This window comes from Mustela erminea, chromosome 1, assembly GCF_009829155.1.
Source record: "Mustela erminea isolate mMusErm1 chromosome 1, mMusErm1.Pri, whole genome shotgun sequence".
Lineage (NCBI taxonomy): Eukaryota > Metazoa > Chordata > Mammalia > Carnivora > Mustelidae > Mustela > Mustela erminea.
The window spans coordinates 36,959,341-36,976,054 of record NC_045614.1 but is presented as its reverse complement, the minus strand read 5'-3'; the positions used below and the strand labels follow the sequence as shown (position 1 = coordinate 36,976,054).

Genomic DNA, 16,714 nt, shown 5'->3' with positions numbered 1-16,714 from the left:
CTTCCAGGACTTTAACAGTTTGGGGGCTTGTTGCCTTTCATTTGTGACCCACTTCAATTTATCCTAGCTAATGGGTATTTAGTAAGAAAAAACAATTATTTAGAATATTAAACTCCTCGCTTATAGTGGAATTCAAGCGCTGGTTGTCCCCATCTGTCAAATCACAGGATCGAGATGCAAATAAGGACATCTTGCAGAGGTTCAGCTTACACTGGGAATGAGAAACAGACCCAGACCTCTGCTCTGCTGTGTGCCGGTTTGCTTCCAGAGTCACCCTGGCATGAAGAGAGAAGTCCCGAGAGCTCGAGTTCCACCCACAAGTAGAATTTTGACTTCTGTGGAACTCCAGTCGCTGGTTGGATCTTCCCTCCCAAAACTTGTAAGTTGCTCTAGTCAGCTAAGAAAAAAGAAGTGATCTCCCCTGTAGTGTTACAGTACGTGTGTATGGGCTGCATGAACTGAGGTGTGACAGTACCTGGGAAGAACTGATTTTATCCCCATAGAGATTCTCCAGACCTGGTACTCGCTGGCAGACCTCAGCAGCTGTACTGAAATGTCAGATGGATTTGCACAGCTGACTCACGTTGCCAAAATGAGAGCCACACAGTAGTTTCATAAATTGACGCTATCCAGCCAAGCCCTGCTTAATATAGATACGGCGTGAGCTTAGCTATAGTACCCCCCCAGCTGCTCAGCACAGGCCACTGAGATCCTCAGGGGTGAAAACCTCTTTAAGCAGTGTTAACCTGGAATGTTTGTTAACCAGGGGGAATTCCTTGAGAGTTTTTGCTTATTTGGAGAGAGTCTTTGATTATTTCTCCTTTTCTAGTAACAGAGAAAAATACAGGGGGGAAAAAATCATGTCAGAACACAGCAGGAATTCAGACGAAGAAGAACTCTTTGATGAGGAGATTGATGAAGATGAAATCTTGGCCAACCTGTCCCCCGAAGAGCTGAGAAAACTGCAGTCAGAAATGGAAGTCATGGCCCCTGACCCCAGGCTTCCCGTTGGAATGATTCAGAAGGATCAGACCGACAAGCCACCCACAGGAAATTTTGACCATAAGTCTCTAATGGATTATATGTATTGGCAAAAGGCATCCAGACGCATGCTGGAGGATGAACGTGTCCCTGTCACCTTTGTGCCGTCCCAGGTAATCAGGAATTTGTGTACAGCAGAGAATCGTCTGCCTGGGCCCGAGCGACAGGCGTCCCTGCGGCAACTGTCCGTTTCTCAAGACTTCATGTTTGGTCTTGTTTTGTTGCCGCTGCTAGATTAGGTCATTAACATTTAATCTGATGTCGGACTGGAACTTCCTGAAACACTTACATGGTATAACTGGGAAGGAAAAGTGATAGTTTTCGTGTAAATGTCTCTTTTTTTTTAATGGCTGTGGGGTTCACTGTGTAGGAAAGCCTGATTCTACAGACATGATCTTAATGAATTAGCTCATAACCTATAAGAATTTGTCCTTAACTCCTTTTTTTTTTTTTTGGACACATAGAATGCTTTAAGAAGCTGATGAATGCTCTGTACCCCTCCTTCTGCTTACACATTCATAGGTAGTATTTCACAGAAAATTGCAAGGGCGTCACAGCCCTTCTGAAGTCTCGCCACATAATCTATATAGTTCAACCATGTCAAATAACTCCCAAAATTCCGTATTAACACAGTTTATTGGATATCAGTAATACATTTAGAAATTGACAGCTATTGAACAGTTGTTGTAAAGACCGTTCTTTCTGAAATATATTTCTTATATGGCCACTAGAATTGCATTTGCATCTATGAACCTATCATATATCAGCATACTTTTCTTAATGTTCCACTTAAAAAGGACAAAGCCAAAGGAAGACCAAGATCCCTGCAGGTAAAGACGCTTTTAGTTATACCTGCTGTTACAGCTCTATCTTCTCACATTGCTATCATGCTGGCTGTGATTAAGGAAACTTACAAACTGGTTTCAGGGTCAGAAGAGTTTAAACATGTACTAAATTTAAGCAATTGCCCGTTTGGTCAGGTTGGAGTTTAAGGTACAATCTGCAGCTATTTTGAGTGACTATATTATACAGTTGGAGTAAAAACCAATTCTATTCTGAATGCAAATTTCAGAAAAAGAAAACTGGGTACTTTGAACACTTTTGTCTTCCCTTAGTATAATTTAAACAGCTTGATGATTGTCTCCCCCTACTGGGACAGATGAGAAATGCAGTAGAGAAGGCTTTAAAGTGGTTAGGATGAGTGTTGCCAACTGTCACTTCCAACCTACCGTATGTTGTAAGCAAGAAGATCAAGTTCTTGCTTGAAAATGCTACACCAGCTTTCAAAATGACACCTATGAGGTACACATGTGGTATAGGAAAGCACACTAATTGATAAGCAAGAATCTAACAAACATCGTTTAGAAACTGCTAATTTCCTTTCTAGACTAAGGCATTGTTCCCTTTTTTTTTTTTTAAGATTTTATTTATTTATTTGACAGAGAGATCACAAGTAGGCAGAGAGGCAGACAGAGAGAGAGGGGGAAGCAGGCTCCCTGCTGAGCAGAGAGCCCAACGCGGGGCTTGACCCTAGGACCCTGAGACCATGACCTGAGTTGAAGGCAGAGGCTTTAACCCACTGAGCTGCCCAGATGCCCCAAAGCATTGTTTCTAAAGATCTGTATAATCTGATCCTCTTTTGTAGCCAGCAGCGCCCCCTAAAGACTTGGTTTCAAAAGAAACTGGACTCATGATCCTGTCCTCGAAGTAGTCAGGATAGTGGTCATAGAGCTGAGGAGACAAAAAATCCAAGTCTAGGTCTTTGGTATATTTCAGGGTATCAGAATGCTCTCACTTTTCCCACAGTATGTTATGTTTTCAGGGAAAGTTGATATACACATTATATTAGATTAGCAGCTATCTTGGGATGTAAGTTTTGTTTGGAGCAATGAGTAATTTGTGTAACCTAGGACTATTGAACACAAAAATGCCTATTTGGATATATATAAAACAAAGACTTCAGTGTATTGATCGATAACTCCATAAGGTTTTCAAAGCAAATAATTTTGGGGCCGCTTCTAGAATTGAACACCATTTTTAAAAACAATACAGAGTCCAAAACCAAAATTATGTTTCATTTTACCATATGGAATGAGATAAACACAACACGCCCCCCCCAAAATGTGTTTGTATCTATCTGTAGTATGGCTATAAAAGTTCATCTTTATTTAGATTATATTTGCTTACAAAACTAATACGTGTATTTTTTTAAAAAACACAAACACTTTAGAATTACACGCATCCCCTCTCCAGTTATCTTTTTTTTTTTAAGATTTTATTTATTTATTTGACATACAAAGATCACAAGTAGGCAGAAAAGCAGGCATAGAGAGAGGAGGAAGCAGGCTCCCTGCTGAACAGAGAGCCCGATGTGGGGCTCGATCCCAGGAGCCTGGGACCATGACCTGAGCCAAAAGCAGAGGCTTAACCCACTGAGCCACCCAGGCGCCCCTCCAGTTATCTTTTTATTTTATTTTATTTTATTTTATTTTTAAAGTAATCTCTACAGCCAACATGGACTTGAACTCATAACCCTGAGATCAGGAGTCACATGCTCCTCTGACTGAGCCAGCCAGACACTGCCCCCTTCTCAGTTACCTTAATAATTCCCTCTATTTTTAAGAGAGAACTGATAATTGGGTAAGCATTACCATAGACTTGTTTTTCCTATACACTTATAAGCTTTTATATATTGTATATGTGTTTGTGTATATGTATACACACACAAATGGAACACTATACACACCATTTATTTGCTTACTCATTTCACTTCCTAATAAATCTCTTATTTCCAGTAGCGACTGCTCTGCTTCCTGTTTCTCCATCCCCATGTGTTCTAATCCTCATAAACCTGTCTTTTAGGTGGACACTCAAGAGCAGCACGAAGAAGTAGGCAAAGGTAATAAAAATGTGTCCCAGTATTTAAAAGAAAAGCTCAACAACGAAATTGCTGCAAATAAAAGAGAATCAAAAGGCAGCAGCGATGTCCCAGAAACCGATGACGCTGGTGGTGAAGAAGATGAAGGAGATGACGGGGATGAGGATGACGAGGATGAAGATGACGAGGATGAAGACGAGGAAGGAGATGATGACAGTGAAGAGAGTGTGGAAAAGCCACAAAGAGGCGAGGAAGGTGGGGTAGAGCAGCAGATCAGGAACGGGGAGAGCAGCTGTGCACAAGTAGCTAAGAAGGCATTTGGAGAACAGAAAGACGGACCAGAGGTCCAAGAAAAAAGTGAGAAGAAAATATCAAAATTAGATCCCAAGAAGTTAGCGCTAGATACCAGTTTTCTAAAGGTAAGTGCGAGGCCTTCGGGAAACCAAACAGACCTGGATGGGAGCTTGAGGCGCGTTAGACAGAATGACCCTGACATGAAGGAGCTCAACCTGAACAACATTGAAAACATCCCCAAGGAGATGTTGCTGGACTTCGTCAACGCAATGAAGAAAAACAAACACATCAAAACCTTCAGCTTAGCCAACGTGGGCGCGGATGAGAACGTCGCGTTTGCCTTGGCGAACATGCTGCGGGAAAATAGGAGCATTACCACTCTCAACATCGAGTCCAACTTCATCACGGGGAAAGGAATCGTGGCCATCATGAGGTGCCTCCAGTTCAACGAGACGCTCACCGAACTTCGGTTCCACAATCAAAGGCACATGCTGGGCCACCATGCCGAAATGGAAATCTCCCGGCTGTTGAAGGCCAACACCACTCTCCTGAAGGTGGGCTACCATTTTGAGCTCCCGGGTCCCAGAATGGTGGTGACCAACCTGCTCACCAGGAATCAGGACAAGCAGCGGCAGAAAAGACAAGAGGAACAAAAACAGCAGCAGCTCAAAGAGCAGAGGAAGTTGATAGCCATGTTGGAGAATGGGTTGGGGCTGCCACCTGGAATGTGGGAGAGGCTGGGGGGACCCATGCCCGATCCCAGGATGCAGGAGTTCCTCCAGCCTCCTCCACAGCCTCCCAACCTCCAAGCGGCCGCCTTCAATCGACAGAATGAAATGATGAAGAAGCCGTCACAGCCCCCGAAGTACAGGACGGACCCTGACTCCTTCCGAGTGGTGAAGCTGAAGAGGATGCAACGCAAGTCTCGGATGCCCGAGGCCAGAGAGCCGCCCGAGAAGACCAACCTCAAAGATGTCATCAGAACGCTCAAACCGGTGCCGAAAAACAGGCCACCCCCGCTGGTGGAAATCACTCCCAGAGATCAGCTCTTGAATGACATTCGCCACAGCAATGTCGCCTATCTTAAGCCCGTAAGTAGAGGGGAGGAGAAATGGTGAACGAGTTCCAGGGTATCCCACCTCTACCTCCTGCTTGTTTTAACACCGGGAGAGTCTCACTAGTGGTGACTAACCAGAGGAAGCCATCAGCATTACCAGGGCAACAAAATTACCAGTTATCCCCGAGGACACATAAAGAACTAGACAACTTTGTACCAGTGCGATTCACAGCTAAGGTGTATTGAGCGATTATTGTAGGCCAGATACATTATATGAATTAACTCATCCTCTTAACAACCCTAGGAGGTAGGTATTATTATTCTCCCTATTTTATAAAAGAGAAACTGAGGCTTAGAGAAGTTCAGTACCGTGTATAGGAGGCAGAGCTAGAAAGTGGTAGAGTCGACACTGAAATTCAGCTCCAGGTCCAGGGCCAAGCGTTTATCCACCCCAGCCGCAGAGCTGACCTTCAGAGATCTCGAGGAACCTGCTGCAGGAATAAGTAAGGATGAAGCCTAATTTAGGCCCATCATTTGTAAATAACTGAGTGCTTCCAGAATGTTTAAAAATAGTTGGTTCTTTTTTAGTAGATGAAGATAGACTACCTGCAATGGCATTTCTGTACTCTTCACTGTTTAGGTGGCCAGATAAACGGTAAACGTCAGGATAGCATCTCCAGAACCCCTGGCTAATTGCTACCTTTTCTTATTTTCCATCAGTTCTAAACTGCTATCGATTTTAAGCTCCGTGAATGAATGGAGTTTTGACTATGATTTCAGCTTTAATGATTACCACGATTCATGATTAACTGCTGTTGATACACGAAAATGTGTATTCCTTGCAGGTGAAGTTGAAGAAATAAGATTTTTTTTGTCATTACAATGATAGCACCTATGGAATCTGAAAGGCGTATGTCCAAAAGTCATAGGTACTTAATAATGAACTGTATAATTTTATTTTATTTTAAGATTTTATTTATTTATTTGACAGAGATCATAAGTAAGAAGAGAGACAGGCAGAGAGAGAGAGGAAGGGAAGCAGGCTCCCTGCTGAGCAGAGAGCCCAATGCAAGGCTCGATCCCAGGACCCTGAGATCATGACCTGAGCCGAAGGCAGAGGCTTTAACCCACTGAGACACCCAGGTGCCCCGAACTGCATTATTTTAAAATCTAGAGTGTAATAGAGCCAAACAGTCCATCTATTATTTCATCATAGGGAGTCACAATTTCTTCAAGATGTGTTATACAGATGTATGTCCCTTCTTCCCATCTGCGGTAATGCAGAATTGACAGCATTCCATTCTTCTAAATCAAAGATGACTTTCCTCTGTGTCATAGAGGGATTCTGATTCTTCCTTGGGTAGAACAGGGTGAGAACACTAGAAGGTCCCCTGAGGTCAGACAAGAGTTCTTTGCCTGCCCTTGGGTAGTGTATAAAGAGTTTCTGCACCTGCTCTTCTCCAGGCAGCCAGACCCCCTGTAGGGGGGTGGCTTGGGGTGTTGATTTGGGAGAAACTAGCTCTGTCACTGTGTAACCAGTCATTGGTAAAGCATATTCAAGCTGCCTTGGAGGGTGTACCAAGAGAAAATAACAGTCTGAAAAGACTGAAGAGGAGTTCTTTTTTTTTTTTTTTTTTAAGAGATGGAGAGAAGGAAGGGCAGAGGGAGAGAGAGTCTGTTAAGTAGGCGCCACGCCCAGCACAGAGCCCCATGCTGGGCTTGATCTCATGACCCTGAGATCATGACCTGAGCTGAAATCAAGCATCAGACAAGTGGGATGTCTGGGTGGCTCAGTCAGTTAAGTGTCTGCCTTTGGCAAGTCAGGGTCCTGGTATTGGGTCCTTCATCAGGCTCCCTGTTCAACTGGGTGTCTCCTGGTCTCTCTGCCCCTCCCCATTAGTGTATTCTCTCTCTCTCTTTCTCTGAAATAAATAAAATCTTTAAAAAAAAAAAAAAAAGAGTCAGATTCAACCAACTGAGCCAGCCAGGTGCCCCAAGAGAAGTCTTTCTAAAATCTGCATTAGAGGTGACCTGTGGGTTCGGATTAGAAGAGAGTATGAAGTTCGGATGATTCCCTGTCTTCCGAGGGAGTGTTCTCTGAGCAAGTCTGCTTACCCTGGAGTCTGTTTCATTCTGCCCATTCACTTATTTGTTAGTGTAGCACTTATGTAGTGCACCTGTGTCAGGTACCATCAGAGGGGACAGGGGCACAGGCCGAATAAGACAGGCACAGTCTTGACCTCATGGAACTTACAGTCTTGGTTTTATAACTTCCACAACCAGGACCCTCTGCCTTTTAGTCAACCGAAACACTTCAACTTTGAGTCCAGATTCTAGAACAAAAGACATGAAAATAAATTAATGAGGATAACCACAAAAACGCAACCCTGGCTGATTGCTACATTTTCTATTTTCCATCAGTTCTAAACTGCTGTCGGTTGTAAGCTGTGTTTTGTTTTGTGCTTGATGTCCGTTAAGAAAGAAACACGCTTCAAAGTAAATGCTGACATGATTTTTGAATGAGTGTCTTGCAAAGCAGCCTATGCTTTGAAGTGTCCTTTATCTGTTCCAAGGGATTGGCAGTTTCTCCTGCTTTCACCTGCCTGGCGTGGCCTGTGAGAGTCATCTCTGCAGGTGCATGAGATAGAGATCGTCACACAGCTTCATACACATAGTCCTGTGAATGCTCTGGAAAAAAAAAAAAAAAAGATGTGCAAATGATTTCATCCCACTGACCAAAATTCACTCCACTAATGTCCCTTTGTTCCCCACCGATCAAATTGTGTTCCTTGCTGCATACATAGTAAATTTCTGCTTTCATGCTGAATCGCAGTGTGATCTTTTTAGAAGACAGTCTTTTTTATTGCGAAATCATTTGGACTTGCAGAAGTTCAAAAATAGTACAAAGAGTTACATTCCCACCCCATTTTGCCAAGTCGGCGTTGTCCTTCTTCAAAAAGCTACTCTAAATGGCAGCACATCTGCGTGCATAGTTAATGGAGCTGCTGATAGTGTGGAAAGCCGTGGTGTGTTCATGCTTGAATCTACCGTCAACTGTTGTAAAGCTTACGGACTGTAAGATGCTTTCTGATTTGGGGATCCGTGGAAATGTCACAAAATGTGCCTCTTAGACTGAGAGGAATATAGAAAACACCATTGGTGGCAATACTACAAAATCCCAGCAGAAAGGGGTATTTTTAGCCAGTCAAATGAGACATAACAGCCCTCATTTGGGAAAAGTGAAATTAAAGATTTTTAGGTTTTTCTCCCCCACTCTTGGACTGGTGGACAGAGATGCCCTCCAAACCCCTGGGTTTTGAAAGGATGAGGTTAGAATTAAAGTATAATTTTGAAATGTTGTGATTTTTAAAAAATATTTTTCCATTTAAATTCAATTAACTAACATATAATGTATTATTGGTTTCAGGGGTACAGGTCTGTGGTTCATCAGTCTTATATAATACCCGGTGCTCATTGCATCACATATCTCCCTTAATGTCCATCACCCACTTATCTCTTCCCCTCCAGGAAACCTCCCCTCCCTCCAGTAACTCCAGTTACCCTCCAGTAACCCTCAGTTTGTTTCCTATGATTAAGAGCCACTCATGGTTTATCTCCCTCTCTGATTTCATCTTGTTTCATTTTTTTTTCCTCTCTTCCTCTATACTCCTCGGGTTTGTTTCTTAAATGCCACATATCAGTGAGCTCATACGATGATTGCCTTTCTCTGACTGACTTATTTTGCTTAGCATAATACCCTCCATCCACATCATTGCAAATGGAAGATTTCATTTTCATTGTGATTTTTTTTTTTAAAGATTTTATTTATTGGGGTGCCTGGGTGGCTCAGTAGGTTAAAGCCTCTGCCTTCGGCTCAGGTCATGATCCCAGGGTCCTGGGATCAAGCTCCACAGCGGGCTCTCTGCTCAACAGGGAGCCTGCTTCCTCCTCTTTCTCTCTGCCTGCCTCTCTGCCTACTTGTGCTATCTCTCTCTGTCAAATAAATAAAGAAAATCTTAAAAAATATATTTTATTTATTTATTTATCATAGAGAGAGCACAAGCAGGCCAAATGGCAGGCTCCCTGCTGGACAAGGAGCCCGATGTGGGACTCGATCCCAAAACCCTGGGATCATGACCTGAGCCAAAGGCAGCAGTTTAACCGACTGAGCCACCCAGGCGCCCCTCATTGTGATTTTTTAAAAGCTGAGGATCCTAACTGGAATCTTGAATATCCAAAAACATAAATGATTTAGTTTTAGCTAGTCTTGTTTTCCTTTTACAGTCTTCTGTTTTCCTCTCATGGACTTGGAAATAGTAATTTTGTATATGCAAAACATATCCCATCAAGCAGTCCGTTTATATTTTTTAATTGTATTTTTTTCATTTCAATGCCTGTTCTCTCCCCCACGCCATATTTCTGGCCTGGGACCCCTAAAATGAAGTTGGTAGCAAAGAATAAAGGGAAATCTATATACTGGCTTGGCTTAAATGCTACCTCCTCCAAGAAGCTGCCCTTTTACCCAGTTTAAGAGAGTTTAAGAGAGATGTGTTCTGTGGGCCAGGTATGTGAGAACAGGCCGACTGTCAGCCACATCTGCAGGCCTGGAGTGTTTGGCTTGGATATTGTTGTACCAAATTGAAAATACCCATAATAACATTTAGTTCTTTGGCATCACCTGAAACATCAGAGCTGGCCACAGTGGGCTTGGGTTTGCATGGCACTCATCAGCTGGATTTGACGTTTGGCTTCTCCCTTAAGATAGGTAATGGATTCTCCAGTTCTTCTCAGTCTCCACCATGCCCTACCGCCTAACACCGGGCCTGTTTCACTTGTTGACATTACTTACTTGGCTCCTGTAGAATTTTTTTAGTTTGTTTTGTTCTTGTTTTTAGCTGTGCTTTTAAACTCTCTGTCTTGCCTAACAAAGTGAATTCGTTCAATAATCACAGAGTCCTTTCCTGATGAGTTAATAACTGAGAAATTGGAGGCTTACCCCTCCCTGGGCAAATGTGGGATTTCCTTTTTCTTTTTTTCTCTTTTCTTCTTTTTTAAGATTTTATCCATTTACCTGAGAGACAGAGATCACAAGCAGACAGAGAGGCAGGCAGAGAAAGAGGAGGAAGCAGGCTCCCCACTGAGCAGAGAGCCCGACTTGGGGCTCAATCCCAGGACCCTGGGATCATGACCTGAGCCGAAGGCAGAGGCTTAAACCACTGAGCCACCCAGGTGCCCTGGGATTTCCCTTTATCCTGAAAAATTTTGTGGACCGTTCACTGCCTACCATCCCAGATGGGTCTTTGTACTTCTCCCTGAGATAAGATCCCATCTGTGACGATTTCATTTACCGATATCAATGCCCAGTGCCAATGCATTTATATCTCACACAGGCTTCAGTGCCAATCAAAGAAGGTGGTTTAACATTCACTCAATTTCACCTTGGGCTCACCTCTCTATACCTGGATTGTTTCCACCCCAATGCCTAAAAACACAGCTAAATTTCTCCTTTGGAAAGACTTCAGTTTAAGAATATCAAAAGCACGGGGCGCCTGGGTGGCTCTGTGGGTTAAGCATCTGCCTTTGTCTTGGGTCATGATCTCAGGGTCCTGGGATAGAGCCCTGCATTGGGCTCTCTGCTCAGCAGGGGCCCTGCTCCCCACCCCCCGCCTGCCTCTCAGCCTACTTGTGATCTCTGTCTGCCAATAAATAAACAAAACCTTAAAAAAAGAAAAGAATATCAAAAGTAGCCTTGGTTAGCCAAAAGACTCCATGACATATAGGTAGTTATGATTATGAAATGGGACATTATAGACCCTGGAGTCTTCATTTCCACCTCTGGCCATTTCTTCTTCGCCTCATTAACAAGATCTTCTTTCTCTTAAGGATTTCTGGATTCCATACTTCCGCAATTTCCTCCCCTTTCCCATTTTATCTTTTCCTTTTGTTTCCATTGTCACATAATCTAGGATACTTCCCAGATCTCTCTTTCCATTTAGATCACTGGAGTTTTCTTAGCACCTTCGTTCAGTCTTTCCCCAGCCAACCTCTTTTTTTTTTTTTTTAATTTTATTTATTTATTTGACAGACGGAGATCACAAGCAGGCAGAGAGGCAGGTAGAGAGAGGAGGAAGCAGGCTCCCCGCTGAGCAGAGAGCCCCATGCGGGGCTTGATCCCAAGACTCTGAGACCATGACCTGAGCCGAAGGCAGTGGCTTAACCCACTGAACCACCCAGGCGCCCCCCCCCCCCAGCCAACCTCTTGAGTTGAGACCTGCTGGTGTTTCTGGTTCCCTGTGTTCACTGTTCTTTCCCTTCTCTTGCACATTCAGGTCTAAAGCCCCAGAGTTGTCTTCAATGACTTTTCCCTCTGCCCTATATTTTTGTTCCTTATTTTATTTGTTCCATCAGTTCTTTATACAAGAGGTCTCCTCGAGAAAGAACTGTGTAATATTTCAAACTCATCCTGAAAGAGCATACGTTGACCAGAACTACAGAGCATAGGAACTGCCTTTTCCTAATACCTAGTTGGAAAAAGAGTTTATGGTATACAATGTTTCTGAAGTCTGTGATGGTGAGTCTTAAATTTTAGCATGCATCAGAACCACCTCAAAGGCTGAGTGCCGATTCCTGAGCCCGTCTCTAGAGTTCCTGATTCAGTGGATTTTGGATGGTGCCTGAGAATTTGCCTTTCTCTCCAGGTCCTTGATGACACTGATTCTGCTACTGTGGACATCCCACTGACAACAACCCCAAGTCTATGGCACCCACGACGAATCACATCCCTTGATATTTCCCCCAAAGGGTCTTCTTTTCTTGCCTCCATACACTTTGCTCATATGACCTTTAATTCTATCTCTTGAAAGCTATCCAAACAGGCTTGGCGCAAACAGGACTTCTTATAGCAAAAGAAACCAAACGAATCATCAGGAGTGAATGCGCTCCCTCTATGTTTCCATGACCCTTCATGCATATGTCTCTTACAGCATCTCCCACATTCTGCTTGAGCACCCTTATGAGTATAGTGTGGGTCTCCTAGTAGATTCTGAATTCCTCAGAGTAGGCCTTCCTCAGCTCTTTCTGGACACCTACTGGGGTGTTGACTGAAAGCAGTAACTCAACTTGATGTGCCCAATGAAATGACCCCTGGAGACGGTCTTCTTTTCCTGCCTCCATCTCTGTGAGTGTATATAAGTGTGAGCCCTGTGGGATGCTCTGCACACATACTTTTCTTAAATGAATTTTAACTAACCAGTGAAAGGGGGAACAGGGCCCCCAAACCATACGGCAAGCAGATTGCCATGTTTGTAAGTTTTATATATTTATAACATCAAGGCTGGTTATCTTTTCCTCTCTAGTTTCTGTCTTTTGGGTTCTGCTTAGAAATGGCTTCTTTTGAAGCTTACTAAAATATTTGCCCATCTTTTATTGCTGCTTTTGTCACTTTTAGTTTTTTTTTTTAATTCCTTATTACAGATGAGTTAAAAGGTTAAATTTTAGAAGGACGTAGGGAGCAAGAAACCCACTTTGGATTTTTCTTTTTTTTCCAAATCACTGATCAATGATAGCCAACCAGGGATTCTTTTTCACAATGTTCTGAATTGCCATCTTGGTCATGTTTTAAATATGTCAATATGTATCTGGGTTTACTATGTTGGGTCAGTGCCACATTTTGCTTTTTAAAGTATTTGTATTGTTTTGGATCCCTCCCCTGCATCTAAACATACATCTGGAATAGCATTATTTAAAATGCTTTTTTTTTTTCCATCCCGCAATACAAAGAACACACTGTTTTAATTATTTGTAGTTCTTTTAACTACGTGGCATTGTATTTTGGGCTCACTGGTGTTCTTCCCTGTTGGTGTTCTCCATGGTTGAGCCCTAGACAGGTGCATCCTGAAAGTCAGGCACTAGGATGGAGAGGGTCAGAAGCACATGGAGAACCCCTTGGTTTGAAGGCTGGGCAGGCAGTAGCAACTGCTTGAGGGCAGTTTCCCTGGTGGGCAGGAGATTGGGAAATCTTTCCAGCCAAACGCTGAGAGAAGACTGGCTGCAGGAGGAGCCGTAACAGATGGCCAGAATGGCTCCTCACATTGGCAGGTGGATATGGGGAACAGGAGAAAAATTCTTACTCATTATTATACAAGCTCTGAGTGTCCTCTGTACCTCTTCAGTGTCCTCTGGAAGGTTCCTGCAGGATGGCTAAGTCACTCCCAAGATGTAACACCACCTGGCACTGTTTAAGAACTTGCCTTATCTTTAAGGCGTTCCAATGATACAAACCTGCAAGTCAGATGTAAGCTACTCTTTGGTCATTTATTTTGCCCTTGGGCCTTCTTCTCCAAATACTTTGCTTTTTAAATTTAATTGACCTTCAAATTGGGAATGTGCTTCAAAAAGGAAAGGCCAGGTTATAAAAGAACATCTATCATATACTCTTGTGGGGGTTTTTTGTGGTTCAGGCTTGGGTATTGAAATCAGGCAGATCTGGGTTGTGATCCTGCCCTGGCACTAACCAGTTGGGTGGGAAACGCCTTCTCCTCTCTGAGCCTGTCTCCTCCTTAACAAGGCTATTGTAGAGTAAAATGAGAAAATGTTCTTGAAGTGTGGTATTGCTTACTAACTTGTTTTCTATCACATAATCCTTAAAATAGCTTTGTCTGTTAGACCCGTGCTGTTACGGTCAGTTTATAGCTCAGAACACTGATACCTGCGACCGCACATCTAGTAATACCAGTACCAGGATTTGAACTGGGCAGACTCCAGCATCTGCCCTTTTGGGCTTTTTGTTTCGTTTTTTTGTTTTGTTTTGTTTTTAAGATTTTATTTATTTATTTGACAGACAGAGATCACAAGTAGACAGAGAGAGAGAGATTGGAGGAAGCAGGCTCCCCACTGAGCAGAGAGCCTGATGCGGGGCTCAATCCCAGGACCCTGGGATCATGATCTGAGCCGAAGGCAGAGGCTTTAACCCAGTGAGCCACCCAGGCACCCCTGCCCTTTTGTTTTTATGAGATGATTTACCATGTGCTTACAGCCCTTAGATCAGTCCCTGGCATCATGAAATGCCCCAGGGATGATGGATACAGTTGTTACTGTTGTTTTATTATGCTTTGGGAGGCTCTCTGGCCCAAATTTCTCATCCATTTTTGCAACTTCAGAGGCACGTAAGTTTTGTCATTTTTGCTGCCTAACTCTTGAATTTCCAGGATTAATTTTTTTCCCTTTTTTTCAACTACTTCAATCCACAGGTGCAACTGCCAAAGGAACTGGCATAAGTGGGAACAGAATAATCTTAGAAGAACAAGGAACTAAGACAATGAGTCCGGTCAGAGCTTGGAGACTGTCTCAGCAGCATACTTCTGGAGCCAGGTGGTAGAACTGGGAACAAGGCTGGCATCTGATAGGAGTATTCTGTAAAGGCAGGGGCAAAATAAGAGGCTGGCAAAGAAGGGGGAGATAAAAAAAAATTACTATTCTGGGACAACATTTTCTACTTCCAATCCGTTTGAGTGACTTGGGTGAAATTTAGCATTTTAAAAAAAAGAAAATTTTTTCCCCATAAACGTTTGTTTTACTATTGCTTTCTTCTGGTAAATGACAATAAATACTATAGATGTGTTAAATATTTCTTCCTCCATCTCCTGCTATGATTCATGGCACAAATCTGTATCACTCTGTGGAAATGTGAATTGAACTCCAGGCCCGCTGATGCTCTGAAATGGAAGACCTGTTCGTTAGCTCTTCTCTGGAGAAGGAGGCGGGATTTTCAGTTTCCAACCCTGTTAGCTTGCTCTCCTGGCCATTCCCCTGGCGCATCGTACTTCAGAAGGGGTACGTATCTGTGAGGAGTGGAGCAAGGGGGCACAGGACATGGAGAACACAGTGTTTCCAGGAAAAGTCATGGGGGAAAACCCCTGTAGGTATAGATACATATATACGTGTAGACTTCCTTGTTTCCATATATAAAGGAACAAAGACAGCATTTTTGTTTTGTTTAAAAAATAAAATTTTTTGCATAAATAAGATAGTTAATCACAAGTTTTTAGTTTTTGCTAATGAAATATATATGTTTAGTTTGTGACGCTAATTTGGTCTTGTAAGTCTCATCAGAAACCTTCTAAAGGCAACTTGCTATAGGATTAAACTTCAGTTTCTTAACATTATTCAAGGCCCTCCTTTATCTGTTCCCAATTTAGTAATTGAGTCTGCTTTGCCACAGATTCTTTATACTTCTCTTGATAAGACATCCTCATACATACCCTGTGCCTTGCTCTCCTTGATCCTTCCATGGAACACTTTCCAAAACACTTTTCTTCTTCTCTCTGTTACCTTCGTCTCTGTTACCTTCTTCAGGCTTACCAAAGTCCTACCCCATCTTTACAGGTGGGTTAGGTCCTAATCCTCCATAAAAATCTTCCAAACAACCCCAGTGGTCTTTCCAAGTTCCTGGAGTTCTTAATTATCTGGTCTAGTCGCTAGGTGCATAGAATCTGAAATTTTGTATAGATGTGGCATGAACATTAGAAATCAGGAAATCACACATTGGTGTCTTTTCTGTCTTCTTTACCTGACTGAACAGATGGCACCTGCTCTCTTTCTACTTTTTTTTTTTTAATGTTATTTATTTATTTGACAGAGATCACAAGCAGGCAGAGAGGCAGGCAGGGCAGGGGGTGGGAAGCAGGCTCCCCACTAAGCAAAGAGCCTGATGCAGGGCTCAATCCCAGGGCTCCGAGACCATGACCTGAGCCGAAGGCAGAGGCTTAACCCACTGAGCCACCCAGGCGCCCCTCTCTTTCTCCTTTTATATAATCATAGGTGGTACATCACAAGCAAAACTGGCTAGGAGAGAATAGATCTGATGGAGAAAAGTTAAATTATTTAGAAGGACAAGTCATGGGAAAGAAATATGATGTTTCCATTTTTTTAAGGATAATTTAGTGTGTACTAAAGCTATAGTTTGAATAGCTATAGTTTCAGTCAGGTAACTGATTTTACAGTAGCAAATAGCTGAGAATTTTTTTCTATGTTACCATTTCTATAAAACCTCCTTGCATGCCAAGCAGGAGCTTTGTAAGTGTCTAGCATATTCCACATCAAGAGCACCCATGGGACATAGTGCTCTAAACATGTTTAAAAGCTTACTATGTATTAGTGGTTGAAGTTCTTTTTTTCTTTTTTTTTAAGATTTCATGTATTTATTTGACACAGAGAGAGAGAGATCACAAGTAAGCAGAGGGGCAGGCAGCAAGAGAGAGGGAAGCAGGCTCCCTGCTGAACAGAAAGCAAAATGCGGGGCTCTATCCCAGGACCCTGCGATCATGACCTGAGCCCAAGGCGGAGGCTTAACCCACTGAGCCACTCAGGCACCCCAGTGGTTGAAGTTCTTGAAAGACCTTATATGTTTGCTTATATAGCCACAGTATTAATAAAGTCAGGAATTT

The 16,714-nt window shown here is 42.9% G+C and overlaps 1 protein-coding gene across 2 annotated transcripts; it reads left to right on the top strand.

Moving 5' to 3' along the window:
- Positions 1–219: 219 nt before the first annotated feature.
- Positions 220–15,876, top strand: LMOD3 (leiomodin 3). Of its 2 annotated transcripts, XM_032324844.1 has the most exons (4): positions 220–379; positions 830–1,154; positions 3,904–5,304; positions 14,519–15,876. In XM_032324844.1, exons 2-4 carry the CDS (start codon positions 861–863, stop codon positions 14,543–14,545), a joined length of 1,722 nt encoding a protein of 573 aa, XP_032180735.1. In that variant the 5' UTR covers positions 220–379; positions 830–860; the 3' UTR covers positions 14,546–15,876. The 2 variants fall into 2 exon arrangements, with proteins under 2 accessions (XP_032180735.1, XP_032180730.1); XM_032324839.1 differs by lacking the exon at positions 220–379 and having other exon boundaries at positions 647–1,154.
- The last annotated feature ends 838 nt before the right edge of the window (positions 15,877–16,714 follow it).

Coding starts and splice junctions, on each gene's coding strand:
- LMOD3 (XM_032324844.1), top strand. CDS start 861: ATGTCAGAACACAGCAGGAATTCAGACGAAGAAGAACTCTTTGATGAG. Junction 1,155..3,903: donor TCACCTTTGTGCCGTCCCAG/GTAATCAGGAAT, acceptor CCTGTCTTTTAG/GTGGACACTCAAGAGCAGCA. Junction 5,305..14,518: donor ATGTCGCCTATCTTAAGCCC/GTAAGTAGAGGG, acceptor TTCAATCCACAG/GTGCAACTGCCAAAGGAACT.